Source organism: Hyperolius riggenbachi, chromosome 3 (assembly GCF_040937935.1).
Source record: "Hyperolius riggenbachi isolate aHypRig1 chromosome 3, aHypRig1.pri, whole genome shotgun sequence".
NCBI lineage: Eukaryota > Metazoa > Chordata > Amphibia > Anura > Hyperoliidae > Hyperolius > Hyperolius riggenbachi.
In genome coordinates this window covers 421,477,480-421,492,559 of record NC_090648.1, presented here as the reverse complement: position 1 = coordinate 421,492,559, position 15,080 = coordinate 421,477,480, and the positions used below count along the sequence as shown (strand labels likewise).

Sequence of the window (15,080 nt, the reverse complement as noted above, 5' to 3'; positions counted from 1 at the left end):
ATGCAATGAGTAAAAGTTTATCTCGGATCCATTTTAAAGAGAACCAGAGCTAACCTAAAGAAAAGATTCTATACATACCTGGGGCTTCCTCCAGCCCCATATGCACTGATCGCTCCCACGCCGCCATCCACCGCTGCCCGCATCTAGGAGAACAGGGACCCCGCTCTGCCGCCAGTCGGAGCCAGTCTAGCGTAGCAGAGGTGCGCTCTTTGCATATCTCTGCAGCAGTGTATGGAGAGATACGTAGAGAGAGCACACTTCTCCTGCGTAGCGCAGCTCCGATGAGGTCACTGACGGGAGCCGGTTCTCCTAGATGCAGGCAGTGGTGGATGGCGGTGTGGGATCGATCAGCGCGTATGGGGCTGGAGGAAGCTCCAGGTATGTATAGAATCTTTTCTTTAGGTTAGCTCTGGTTCCCTTTAAAATTGGAAATAATGACTGAGGACATCTTGTGGCCAAATAGTAAATTACACCAAAAATCACTTATTTAATAAAAATTCCAACACTGACTAATTTTAATTATCTATTTCCCTCCCATAGTACCCTAACTTTTTTTTTTTTTGTATAGGGAAAGAAAATTCACATAAAAAAATATAAGTAGCTACCTTAACCACTTGAGGACCCACCCTTTACCCCCCCTTAAGGACCAGCACTGTTTTAGGTGATCTGTGCTGGGTGGGCTCTGCAGCCCCCAGCACAGATCAAAGGGCACTCAGAGCGATCAGATCGCCCCCCTTTTTTCCCCACTAGGGGGATGATGTGCAGGGGGGGTCTGATCGCTCCTCCTGGCTGGCATTTTGCGGGGGGGGGCACCTCAAAGCCCCCCTCCGCGGCAAAATCCTCCCCCTCCCTCTCCTACCTGCCACCCCCGGGAGATCTGGGCTGCACAGGACGCTATCCGTCCTGTGCAGCCAGTGACAGGACGTCCCCTGTCACATGGCGGCGATCCCCGGCCGTTGATTGGCCGGGGATCGCCGATCTGCCTTACGGCGCTGCTGCGCAGCAGCGCCGTACAAATGTAAACAAAGCGGATTATTTCCGCTTGTGTTTACATTTAGCCTGCGAGCCGCCATCGGCGGCCCGCAGGCTATTCACGGAGCCCCCCGCCGTGAATTGACAGGAAGCAGCCGCTCGTACGAGCGGCTGCTTCCTGATTAATTAGGCTGCAGCTGCCTGCAGCTGCCACTTTGCCGACGCACGGTATAAGCGTGCGGTCGGCAAGTGGTTAAGGACTGAACTGTTTTTTTTAAAATATTTATCAGGATAAGTATATCAAGAGGGTATATTACTGTTCATTTTTAATTTACAGGCTTGTAATTAGTGATGGACGCAAAACTTAAAAACTGCACCTTTATTTCCAAATAAAATATTGGTGCCATACATTGTACTATGGAAATTTTTTTATACACTGCAATAAACACATGTGCAAATAAAATGTGTCGCTTTTATCCACAGCAGAACGTTTTATTTTGACACTAATGGCCAAAAAGTAAATATTTTTTTCCCATTTATTTTTTCTTATTATTCCAATTAAAATGTGTTTAGTATAAAATAATTCTTATCATAATGTACCTCCCAAAGAAAGCCCAATTGGTGACGAAAAAAACAAGGTTTTGTGATTAATAGTGATTAAGTTATTGGCAAAAGAATGGGAGGAGCGATGACAGGTAAAAACCCCTCAGTGGACAAGCAGTTAAAGGGAACCTGGGGTGGAAGACATATGGAGGCTGACATTTACTTCCTTTCAAACATTGCACATTGCCTGGCTGTCCTCTTCTTCTATCACTTTTAGGCATAGACCCTGAACAAGCATGCGTATCAGATGTTTCTGACTGAAGTCTGACTGGATTATCCATATGCTTGTTTCAGGTGCGTGATTCAGACACTACTGACCAGAAAGATCTGGCAACTGGTATTGTATAAAAAGATATAAATATGGCAGCCTCCTGATGACATCTGAGAGACCACATGACCCGCGCGGTGGAGTGCAGAAGCAGCTGACCTGGAACGCAACCTGGCAAGGTCGGCTGCGCCAGCAGAGAAGACCGGGAACCACCTTAGCTGCGGCGAGGGCACAGCTGCCACGGGTTGGAGGAAGTCCCAGGTAAGTGGATTTTTTTTTCAGGTGCTTGGATCACTCCTTTAAAAGGAAATAAATAAGGCAGCCTCCATATCCCTATCAGTTGTACTTTAACCGTAATCTACCAAGCTCTCCACAATCTCCCCTGTACATCTCTTCACTTGTTTCCAGATACCAACCCAATCGCAATCTCAGAACTGCACGACCTACTTTTGTCCTCCTCTAGAATTACCTCCTTGCATTCACGTATACAAGATTGCGCACGTGCTTCACCCCTCGTCTGGAATGCCCTACAACGCATCCATCAGTCTCTCTCCAACCTTTGATATCTTTAAAGGATACCTTAGTCCTAAATAGAATCAGAAATGGATGCCCAGTATGTGTGTAGGGCAGTGCACATAGGCTTACAGCATCTCCTGTGTCCCAGATTCTTCTTCCATTCATCTGTAACCAGCCCCATTCTAAAGCCCTGGTCAGCACAGTAATTCTGCAGGAGTATGTGCTTCTCCTGCGGGAAGATGAAGCTGGCGTGTGCAGTCACCAGGTGCCAAAGTGAACATACTGCACATGAGCACGCAGTAGGTCTGGGTCAGGTGAATAATACGCGTCAACTATGTCTCACCACAGAAGTGTGCAATACTCCTGCAGACTTACTGCGCCTGCACTGACCCCGGTTTTAGAACGTCAGTGTGGCATCACTACTATTCTCTTTGGCTGTGGTAGTGTCTAAATTACATACTTGAAACAAGCATATAATCCAGTCAGAAACATCTGATCTGAATGCATGTTAAGGTCAATGGTTAAAAGCATTAGAGGCACAGGAGCAGCAGGGACAGCCAGGAAATTAGCATTGTTTAAAAGGAAAAAAAAATATATGGCAGCCTCCATATCCCTCTCAGTTCAGGTAAGATTTAAATCAAGCATGCTGCTATTTTAAATTGACCCTACAGTTAAAGATGCGCAAAATGCCATAATTATTGCCTTTTAAAAAATTCACTGACCCTGAATAAGTAACCAGACCTAGTGCTCTGACTACCACAGAGAATCAATGTAATACAAATAACTCCAACTTGTGAGCAAATGTAATACTAAATACATGCATCTTGGAATTAGGCCAAATTATAAGCTGCAAACAAGCTGGACATATTACCATCTTTACTGACTACACCATCTGCAGACTTGTTTTAAGTATGATTCAGATACCACTGTGGCCAAAAAGATTAGCTGGACAGCTAAGCCATTGTTTAAAAGGAAAGATTTAGGGCAACATCCATACCCATCCTACTGCAGAGTCACTAGGGATGGTCAATATGTTTCCAACTTTCATGCAAATTTAATATTAAAGTAAAATTGAAACACAAAATGTCACATACTCGCCTATGAAAATGAAGAGGGAAATCTCTGGATCCGATTGAGCCTTCCCAGTCCTCTCTCAGTGTCCTAGTTTCAGCAGACAGCCACAGTCATGATTCATAAATGCAAATGCATTGTGGGACTTCTAGTTCCTTAAAGCGGATCCGAGATGAAAAACTAAATATAACAAGTGACTTGTCTATAGATCTTATCTAAAGTTTAGATAGTTTACACAGCAAATCTATCTTCAAACAGCTTAAACAGTATATTAATATTTTTTCCTGTGATATAATGGGAGCAGACATGTTTTCTGCTTGTCACTATTACACAATTACACACACAGGCAAGCTTATCTGTATCTAGGCATGCTAATCTGCATATTCTGTGAAAACTCCACTCTTATCTCCTCCATGAGGCCTGGAACCCACTGAAAACCGCAAACGCAAAACGCAACCGCTAGCGTTTTGTCTGAGCGGTTTGCAAGCGGATTCATGCGCGTTTTTGGTCGTGTTTTGCAACATTGTATTTTTTTCCCCAGCGGGTGCCTAGCGTTTTGCGTTTTTATCCTGATTGGTCCTGTGAATTATTTTTCATTTTGTTACAGTGTGCTGAACCGCAAAACGCTAGCAGAACCGCTCAGTTTAGGTTTTGCTGAGCGTTTCTGCTAGCGTTTCAATACTTTACATTGAAGCGCTAACGCTCCCAAAATGCTGCATGTCCTGCATTTGCGTTTCTGGGAAACGCAAACGCTCCTGTGGAAGTTGCCCCATCCATTAACATCAGCTGAGCGTTTTGGCAAAACGCTAGCGTATCGCAGCGCTGCCAAAATGCTCAAAAAAACGCTCTTGTGGGTTCCAGCCCTTACACAGGCAACTGCTCTGTATCTGCACTGCAGCTCTCAGAATGTGAAAACTCTGCCTCTGAAATCTATAGCTACTAACACCTTTTTCACCTGCCCAGACTGAAATCCCACAATCCCTTGCAAGCGCCAAGGCACTCTGGAGAAGCTGTGGGTGTGGCTTGTTTAGTTTATAGGAAATTAGGGTATTAAAACAAAACAAAACAAGTATGTGGCTTGAGGAATGCCCTATAAACTATATGTAAGGAACACAATTATGCAAGGAGTTAAAGTTCATCTCGGATCCACTTTAACAGCTAGAGAGACAAGTTTGTAGATTACTTCCCTAGTTGGTCAAATACACCTTTGTGGATACTCTGAAGCTTGCGCAGTATGGAAACCACCTGACTTTGGAAGCACTCAGGGATGCAAATCCTTCCAAGGGGCTCAGGAGGTGGCAAATCGTAACAGGATAGCACTGGGACCAGAACACAGAGGGCAGGGAAGGCTCTATAGAATCCAAAGCCTTCACTCTCCATAGTATGTAGCTAGAAACTGGAGCCAATGAAATATACAGAATATCACCACAGATAAGGCAACTTTTTAACACCTGAATTTTGGATGTAAAGCATGTGGGAGCAATTTTCCCACAAGTGAACGCACACGTGGAGTACGCATTGGGAGTATGTTTCAACTACCTGTCCTCACTCCAGCTGGCATCCTCTAGTGTCTGCTGTAGCTTTTGAACTGGCAGCTAGAGCTCCAGACTCACTGTAGTCACCTGACGAGCAACCAGCTATGAAGCTGCACAGGACACTAGATTATACACCTCGTGGAAATACAGGTGGCTATAAATACTCCACACTCCAGTGCGCACTCTGCACCCACCAGCACACTCCAATTTGTGCTCTGTGTTGGTCTAATTCCAAGCTACATACAATTAGCGATCAAAAAAATTATTACATGTAAAGCCAGCCTTAGGTCTGGAACCCCCTAGCAGTACATTACTAAGCAGTTGTGATTTGAAAAGCTCTTGCTAATGTAATGCTATGGGTGTGAACCCATTTGAGGGATGTGATTTTATAAAAAAAAAAACCACAGCATTGCAAGAGCTTTTTCAAATAACTAGCACTTAGAAAAGGCTGCAAGTTTGGCTTGAAGTTTGAAGAAAACCCGTACAACAATGCCCACCAAATACAATAACACAAAACACAGGTATAGAGTTGTAAATCTCTTGGTGTGGTTCTTGTTAATGTCAAATTCATATAGCTTGTAATAAGTCTATTTGGACTTATTTTCTTTTATGTATTTTTTTTTTTTCAAACCAATTTTTTTTAAATAGTTTTTTTCTTCATATGTTTTTTTTTTGTGTGTGTCTGGAACCACTGAACCATGTCTCTTTATTGCAAAAAAAAAATGAACATGCCTTAAGAAATTCAACTTGTAAATCAATAAAACAGACATTACATTGAATGATTTTAAATGTATAAACAGTTAGAAATTCAACAATATTGCCTATCATACTATGACACAAGTCCACCATATTGTAAAAACTATAATACACATATAGTACATCAGAAGAACCAAATTCGACCCATGATTCTTTTCACAAAATCTCTAGAGTCATGTTATGTGAAGCCATTATGTCCATGGATCTTGCATGTAGGCCAGTTGTGTTCTGAGGAAGAAATTAGCAAGTCCCTTCGTTCTCACTCTCTTCATTAACACTAGTTATTTAGTAGGATGAGAAGCACTCGACTTAAATGAGAAAAATCAAAAACATTTCTAAACAATCTACTTTGAAACAAATCCGTGCTGTTCATATAGTACCAATGGATTGGTGAAAACCATGGGCTTATGTGTTGGGACTCCATGGATGTTTTATCAACAGCAGATAAGAATCGTTCTGGGATATTTGGTTCTATGTGATACGATATAGCCTACTAATTGATTAGTTAAGGTTGTTTTATCCTAAGGAGCAGCAATATGAGCCAACTTAAGAATCCAAGTGCATTTTATGTAAGGCACAAATTGCAATACTGAAAACAAACTGGTAAGCAACAGTTCATGTAAGTACTATGGCCCATTTATCTGAATGGACATTGTTGTTTTTGCAAACAGGAAATATGGGTTACAGCTTCAAGTTATAGATACATTTTCAGTCTGATCAACTAACACAAACACAGCTGGTAACAAATGCATGATGTAGTTAAAGGAGAATTCTGTCATAGCAGTTCAGATGGGGGACAGTTTTGAAAACACAGGTGATTATTATTTGCAGATCCTCTATGTATTCTCCTGGACTAAATACTTTGTGCCCAATTTTGATTGGCCAATTTTAATACTTCCATATAGTACAAAAGCTTACATACACAATCTGTTCATAGTATTTAAAATCTGTAAGCTTTCATACTGTGTGGAGGTGGTAAAATTGGTCAGTGATTGGGTAATCAAAATTTAAAGTGTGTACCAGGTTTTAGATCTTTTGAGATTCCCACAGTGTGTTAATCAGGAAATTTACAGACACCTCTATCGACTAAAAGAGCAATTAATGCGCAGGGGGTTTGTTATATTTAATTCTGGTAATCCATCTGTAAGGTGATAAAATTCTCCTTTAAACAGGGCATCACCAAAATTGTTGGAAAAAATAAAAACCAAACCAAAATTTTGCTGAAAAAAAAAACCTGTCAACTAAAAAGTTCAATAGTAAATAAAAGTCTATGCCATGCTCTTGGCAAGCATTTCACAATGAAAAAAAAAGATTCAGCGGGATGGTGTAACTTACAGGACCACTATTAAGAAAAATTGTAGCATTGAAAGTACATGTAAAAACACTTGTTTAGAAGTACATTTATCTCAGAGTAAAATGCACTACCGGTATAAATTACTCCTCTATGTTGATGTCACGTATGAAGCGAAAAACCAACCCCCATGCACCCCCCCCCAAACCCGTGATTTGTAGCAATGAGGGTAAATTTGACACCTAATAAAATTGCGGGCACCGAGACATGCCGGTATGCAAACTGCATAATTGCATAGAGGTCGCCTCAATTTACCTTCTTTGCGTCTTTTATAATGGGCGCCTGTGGCAATGGCCTTTTTTCCACAAGGGCTAATGTGCCCTTTTTCCTGTTTCATCACAAAGATGCTGGCCAGCTTCCCTACTAAACTGCACACTTCTCTGCCAGTTGGACTGAACAACTGCCATTCCGTAAGTGCTTTTGAAAAAACAGAGAACACTTAGAATTTCCCATGAGGAGATGGACTAGTCCAAAAACCAGGCAGATCTCTCAGCTTTTTACTACTTACTCTAAGTGACGGTAAGTGACAGCGACATTGGGGGCAAAAAATAATTTATAGTAAATATTTTATACATATGCAAAAAGATGAATATTTTAAATTTTACAATTTGTGGAGATAGTGGTCCTTTTAGGAGAACAGACTCACATGTTACTCAGGCTAAGCATGTAGTATCGCATAACATGTTTTATAACTTTAGAGCATTAGAATGACAAAAAGAAAGACACAAAAACACTGTTCCAAAACAAAGACTGAAATGTTCGACATCTGGGTATGGAAATGCTGAATAAGAATAATGATTCGATAAAGACAATGAGATGCAAACAATTTCGGGTTGGATGTAAATGTAATGCAAATCACATGCAGCTTGGAACTGGGACAATTAAATTCACTTCCAGCCATTTCTGACTGGCACAATTCCAAGCAGCATGCAACTGGCATTACATCTGCATGCCAGCCGGACTTATTTGCTTCTTATTGGCCATTTAGAATTGTGATGAAGCATTTGCCTAGCATTAATGTGGCCATTCAAAGTCAAACCCCTCAGCTTTCTCTCGCACAAGTTTGGTCTTCTCGCTCCTCATTCTTGGTACAAAAATAAAACATTTCTGGGCATATATTCAATGGGAATCTCAGCACACAGAAAAGAGAAAGTTATGTACAAAATTATACATCTTAAGAAAACATCTGTACAGAATATATAAATCCTTTGCTTCCCCACCCCTGTTCCATGTATAAAGGTGTTGCCATGACACACAGCAGTGAAAAGCAGATGATGCATCAGATAAGGACTGGACTACAGTTCTCAATCAATCCAGTCTTATTGAGATTTCAGTTTTGGCTGAACATGCAAGTTAAACAACTCCCCTTGATAATTTTGCCGCTCTTGCATTCTGGTGGCCATAGGTCTTGCAGTTCACAGTACAGAATATCTCCAGACCCATTCCAGAACCTTTTCATTCTTGCTGCATTTTCACACAGATTGACGTATAGCTTTATACAGGGTTTGACAACTCACTACTACCTCTCTGTATTAAATAAAATCCACAGCTACATTACTGTAAGTTCACTGAGCAATGTCATGCCATACAACAATCTGCTTATAACAACAAAGGCATAGATTTGTCTTATTTGCCATCAACAAGTCCATCTAATTTGACAGGTGTACATAATCCTTGGTAATGAGTGTTCAACATATGTATAATTTGTGCCAGCTCGTACATCAAACATTCTGTGTGGCACATAACCTGATGTATCCGTTTCCATTATGCTGTTAACAATAGACAGGCTACACAAAAAAAGCCAGACATTTGCCAGGCACAAACCGTTCCAGAGCCAACTACTCCAAATCTGTGAGGGGGGTTGTTTTGTTTTTTGAAGAAAATCGGGTCATGCTGTTGCAACATGTGCTCAAAGATACAGAAGCAGTATTATCTTGTAATGGCCACAGAGCACTCTGGGAAATGACCTTCAAAAACAGAGGCAGCTACCCATAGGAAACGGATACAGGGCTACATTTTTTTTAAAGAAACCTTAAAGTGCCCACTAACAGTACAATTTTCAGTGAAGAATTGCCAGAGCGATCAGATTGGCAGAAAATAAAACATTGATTTTTTTTAATTAACTGTGAACAATTCTAATGGTGATTTTTGGTTGACAATTTAGCAGATCGCAAAAAATATTTTTTATAATTGGTTGTGATGGATAGGGAGTACCGATTGGTTTGTCGATGGTGAAATAATGCCTTACGTTTTATTTTGAATCGCATTTATCCAATCGCTTGGGGCGATTCTTTGCTGAAAATTGCACCATAAGAGCACCTAAAGTTGGCACAGGCAGCTGTTCCATGTTTGCATCTAGGACATGATTATTTTTTCTCCAGTTATCAAGAGAGCTGTCCATTTCTCAGCATCCTCTAGGGATAGTGGGGTTTTCCTGCTCACTGTAAATGGCCAATATCAAGGATCAGGGGCTAGCTAACTACAAAAAGCAACTGTGCTTTGCTCTAACAGAAAGCCCTAGGATTTGGGGTATGTTAACATGCATGCAGCAAAATCTGTTTGCATGTCATATAGAACACCTGACTAAGAGGTGATCCAATGTTCCCATTACAAGTCCAGTGCAGAATACAACTCACACAATGTGAACGGTACCAGTGGCAGACATGAACTGTAATGCTGTCTTGGGCACAGGATCACAGGTGCAGTCTGACATGAAACTCAAAGCAAAAATGTAGTACTGGGAATAGATTCCCAGTGTCTAACCTATAAAGGGGTACAATGTGCAGGTATGGATTCAGGATTTCATTATTAAGTTCACTAGTTCTGACTCAGCCCTCTTTATATGTATAAAGGACAGACATGTAAACCCATTCTTAAAAAGGGGGAACCTTAGCTCACTTCGCCCCTTTCCTCAAATTGACCTTTTTTCTTAATAACAACCACCATTTGATGCCTGGATCATAATATTCATACACCCTTCCACAGGTAGTGACCATTTTTCTCAATGCCTCCATGTAAAAGGAAGAGGGTTTCACACATCTGCATTGTCAAGTACAGAGTTCAAAAAAATGGTGCCCAGGGGTTGTGTGGAAATCAGTGTTATCCATTATCTGCACATAATTCATCTTGACCTGAAATGGCAAGTTAGCGAGTGTCAATAAAACCTAGACAGAAATCCTTCCTCCCAGAAATCAGCTTAAGCTCAACTCCTGCTTAATTTCCTTCTGCTTCTGAACAGTATGAAGGTATTCCCGTTTACAGTGTCCCTGCTGAGGAAAACTACCCCTGCATTCTTGACACCTTTAAAGTGAATGGGAACCCGTTTTAAAAAAAAAAAAAATCAGATACTCACCCAAGGAGAGGGAGGCTCTGGGTCCCATAGAGCACTCCCTCTCCTCTCCCGATGCCCGCTGTTGCTCTGGCTCCCCTGTAGTGGTATTCGACCGTTTCGGTCAAATACCGCTGTTTCCCGGCCGAAGGGAGGTTTCGGAAATCCTTCCGGAGCCCGAGTGCTCCCAAAGATGGGCCGCTCTACACTGCGCACACGCGAGCGCCCTCTATGACGCACTCGCGCATACGCAGTGTGGAGCCGCCTGTCTTCGGGAGGACTCTGCTCCCAAAGTCCCCTCAGCGGGGGATGTGAACGGAGGAGCCAGCGCAGCACCAGGAGAGGCATGGCTCATTAGGACCAAGCCTTCCCTCTCCTTAGGTGAGTATCTGACTTTTTTTTTTTATTTACATATGGGATCCCATTAGCTTTAAAGAGGTTTCTGTCCTGTATCATCGGCAGAACAGGACATAAAAGGAAAGCTCTATAGCTGGGACACCAACATTCACAAGGCTTCCCAATCTTGCACAATAGTCTTCCACTTTAGTTTCATAGAAAGGGAAGTTTGGTGAAAAATGTTCCCCATATGGACAGAGTAAGATGGTTCTAACCCTTCCCTGCTCCATACAAAACAAAAGTTTAGTCTAGAGTTACACAATTTGGTAGTAGTAAAGTTGAGTAAACACAGTATCTTCCTATTGTACTGCAGCTTACAAAGAGCAACAGTAGACCCATCAATGCGTTCATGTGACCGTCTGAGGTCACTGTGATTGGCCAACTGTGTTTAGCATTTAAATATGGGTGTGGCGGGAAAGTGTTAAGGAGGTTTAAATGATAAAGTATAGAGATTTGTGAATTATTCAAGGGTTCAAATGGATTGTTCTTAATTTACCTTTAAATTCTGTGATACTATACAGTTAAATATTTTAGGTTCTACCCAAAATCGGGTCAATTTAGAACATTTTAAAAATAAAATTATGCACGTTAAAGACTTCAAAATAGTCCACTTTGCTCTGCATGGAGACGGTCATACAAAAAAGAAAAAAATAATCTTGCCTTTGGCTTCCATATAAATGTGGCTCCTTCAGTGTTTAACACAGTCAATATTTACTTTATATAATGTGGAGAAAGGGAAAAAAAATCATTTGGATTGGATTTTACTCTTCCACTTGTGTTAATGGTAAAAGTCCTCAAGAGAAAATGTACTATATACAAATTTGCTGGTTTATCTCCTCCAAGAGCGAGACTCGTCTTCGTCTTCATCTTCTTCGTCATCATCTTCACGAAGAAATGGATCTGGTGCTTCTGCCTCCTAGATGGGCAAAGAGAAAAACGTCTTACTTTACTTAAATATTGGTAGCATGGGAAAACAGGGTTTGGAAGGTGCAGCCTTACATTTCACATGACTGGTATTGCAGTGACCATCATGTGGACTCTGCACTGTCAGTAGCTTTGTCTGAATGTGGATACTGCGCTTTGTCTAAATGCCTAGTGTAAGGGGACAAGAGCTCACCGAATTTCTGGACAGCTACAAGTACCTCAGAACTAGTTCTTACAATTATTAGAAACTCCTTCCTTCTGCATCCTGCCAAAATGAGCTTTTCCTCCGTCCCTTGGCCATTTAAAAACTTTTTACTTTTTAATGTTTTTAGCGAAACACAAACAGGTTTCCATAGAGACAGTGACTCCCGTAGCCTATACCAGGGGATATGCTGGTGCCTGAGCCTTGGTCGGATTGCTTAGGTGAATACCAAATAGAAGAGGCGGCACACAACTGGCTGCAAAAATCCTCTGCATTATGGAACAGATGCTCTACATAAGAGCTCTACTCCAACTTGTTAGGTCAGAAACATGTAGTGTATCTGTTCCATAATACAAGTAATCTTTGTAGCTAGTGCTGTGCCACCTCATCTTTCCAATATGGTTTTAAGGATAACACATGTGCTTTTAGGTAAAGGTAGTAGCAAGGAGTAGTAGTAAAAGGAGTAGTATTTACATAAGAAGGACAGCGTCAAAAGGCCGATTCCCAAAAGATTTCATGCTGAAATTGATCATGAATTGGTCTGCGGTTTATGGCAGGCAACAGATCTCTCCCTGATCAGATCCGATCAGGGAGGGAAAGAGTTGTCTCTTAGTCGATTGGCTGCCAAAATCGCTAGATGATTGTCCACCTTCAGTTAGGAGGTGGTAAAATTGGCCAGTAATTAGCCAATCATAATTGAAAGTGTCAAGTCTCACTTCTGTTTGTTTTCAGTTATGCTTGGGTAGACAGGAGATGACAATATGGTCTACAGCTGCCAGTGTGGACAGGAGGACCTGCAACCTACATTCTAGACAGCTATGTACAATTGGGAACACAGATAACTGGTTTTATGTAAGCAAGTACTGGTAAACGTTAATGAAATGATTAGTACTGTAGTACTAATAGCTTTAGCATTGACACAGTAAAAAAAAAATAAAAAAAATTCAACAGTGAGTATTAACAGACATTCACCACTATCCAATTTCCCATGACATAAACACTGTTATACCTCTTCCTTGGACTCTTCCTCCTCAATTTCAGTGGATATGGAAGGAGTCTTTGGTTTGTGCCAACATACTACAAGTTTTCGACCCTTAAATTTTGAACCTTGGTTCGCAGCCTTAAAATAAAAATAAAAAAAATGGTTAGTAAAGAAAAAGTAAATAAAAACACAGGATGACCAATTACCTCACAACCTTCAAGTCTCAATTTATGTATATCTGTAAAACAAGCATGATGTTTAATTCACTGATTTAACCCAGTTTCTCACTTGGGAAAAAAAGCATCTTTTACATTATTTCTTTTTTTTATTTTTTAGGTATCCCATTGTTTTATTTTATGTTTAAACATTTAGAAAGTACTGTGTATACTCGCATATAAGCCGACCCGCGTATAAGCCAAGGTACCCACTTTTCCCTCAGAAACCAGGAAAAAGTGATTGACCCGTGGATAAGCCCCCTCCCCAGTATAGCCCCCTCTACAGTATAGATAGCAAGTTGTGCCCCCAGTATGAGACCTCCCAATACCCAGTATAAATGGCCAGATGCCCACACAGCACAGGCTTCTAAACATGGAAGTGAGTAGAGTCTGTTTTGGGCAGCAGTTTAAGTACAAGTGATTTACAATCATTAATGAGTAGTTCTGCGCCTGCGCAGTATGCTCCGGTCCACGTGGTGGTGATTGACAGCGCCGCTCGCGCAGGCACAGTACAGGCCGACCTGGAGGTTGGCCTGACGTCATCACCACGGACTGGGAGCGTGCTGCGGGGAGAGCTGCAGCGAGAGACGTGCTGGGAGCTTGGGGCTGGAAAAAGCCCCGGGTAAGTAGCCCTTATTTCAACTGTAAGTGCCTGATAACTCCTTTAACCTCCCTGGCGGTTAATTTTTTTTGCCAAATGGGCAAAAATCCTTTTTTAAAAAAAAAAAAAAATTTGTTTCATGTAAAGCTACCAGAGTGGTAGCTACATGAAACACCACTAGAGGGCGCATGTGTCCCTCTAGTGCGATCGTCGCCGGCACTAATAGCAAACAGGGGAGCGTGTATATAACGCGTTCCCCTGTTTGGCTTCTCCTGTCGCCATGGCGACGATCGGGATGACGTCCTGGACGTCAGCCGACGTCCTGACGTCAGGCGCACCCGATCCAGCCCATAGCGCTGCCCGGAACTCATTGGTCCGGGCAGCGCAGGGCTCTGGCGGGGGGGGGGGGGGGCCTCTTTCGCCGCTGCGTGCGATCGCCGCAGAGCGGCGGCGATCAAGCTGTGCGCGCGGCTAGCAAAGTGCTGGCTGCGCGCACAGCACTTTGAATGGGGCGAATCGCCCCAATAGAGCCGGAGAAATCCTCCTGCGCGGCATAGCCCGAGCTCAGCTCGGGCTTACCGCCAGGGAGGTTAAAGCATGTTGTATGAGCCTTATGTCATGCAGCTGACCCTCAGTGTGAGACAGCCTCCTTCCCTAAAGTCAGATGTGCACCCACATCCGCTAATTGTCAGTACCCCTCAGAACTTTGCTTCAGAAATGTTCAACAATGTGAATAAAAGTTCTGCAAACACCAGCAAGCTTAAAAGTACATTTACTTGTGAGTCTCCGGAATGACTGTAATTAGACTAACGAAGGATGAACTGTATGTGGACTCACCAGGGAACTGTAACTGCTCCAATAGATCACTTCCACAGTAGAGCCTAATCTCCTCTGTACTTTACATCTCCCTCTTCACGTTCTGCCTTCCTGACATCTTGTGTCCTACTGCACATGTGCAGAATACAGCAAAGCATGCAGGGAGATGAAGTCTTAAAGAAGATCCTTATGACATGTCCTTGTATTTTTCACTCTCTACTCCCCTCCCTCCCCTTGCAGCTGGGAAACTTTCACTTGTTTCTTAATTGCTACATCCCCGCATCGAGGCTGTGCTGTTATCTGCTGGGAACCGGTGTTGTGTGACAGGCGGCTGAACACTGGTATTATGCTCAGAGCTGTATAAGGTTGTGCTTGCAGCTCACTACCATGTCAGAAGCACTGGTAGTGCGCTGCAAGCACGGCCATATACAGCTCCAAGCATAATTTGTGGAGTGTTCAGCCGCCGATCACACAACACAGGTCCCGGCAGACAACAGCACAGCCTCGATGCGGGGATGCAGCAATGAGCAAACAAGTGAAATTT

The 15,080-nt window shown here is 42.4% G+C and overlaps 1 protein-coding gene across 4 annotated transcripts in view; it reads right to left on the bottom strand.

The window, feature by feature from the left end:
- Positions 1-11,541: 11,541 nt before the first annotated feature.
- Positions 11,542-15,080, bottom strand: part of RBM27 (RNA binding motif protein 27) — a 90,236-nt gene continuing 86,697 nt past the window's right edge. For all 4 annotated transcript variants that reach the window (XM_068277538.1, XM_068277540.1, XM_068277539.1 and 1 more), the window contains 2 exons: positions 12,932-13,042; positions 11,542-11,712 (listed from right to left, as the gene is read on the bottom strand). In XM_068277538.1, the coding sequence (XP_068133639.1) occupies positions 11,626-11,712; positions 12,932-13,042 (198 nt within the window). In that variant the 3' untranslated portion in view covers positions 11,542-11,625. The remainder of the gene's footprint in view (positions 11,713-12,931; positions 13,043-15,080) is intronic.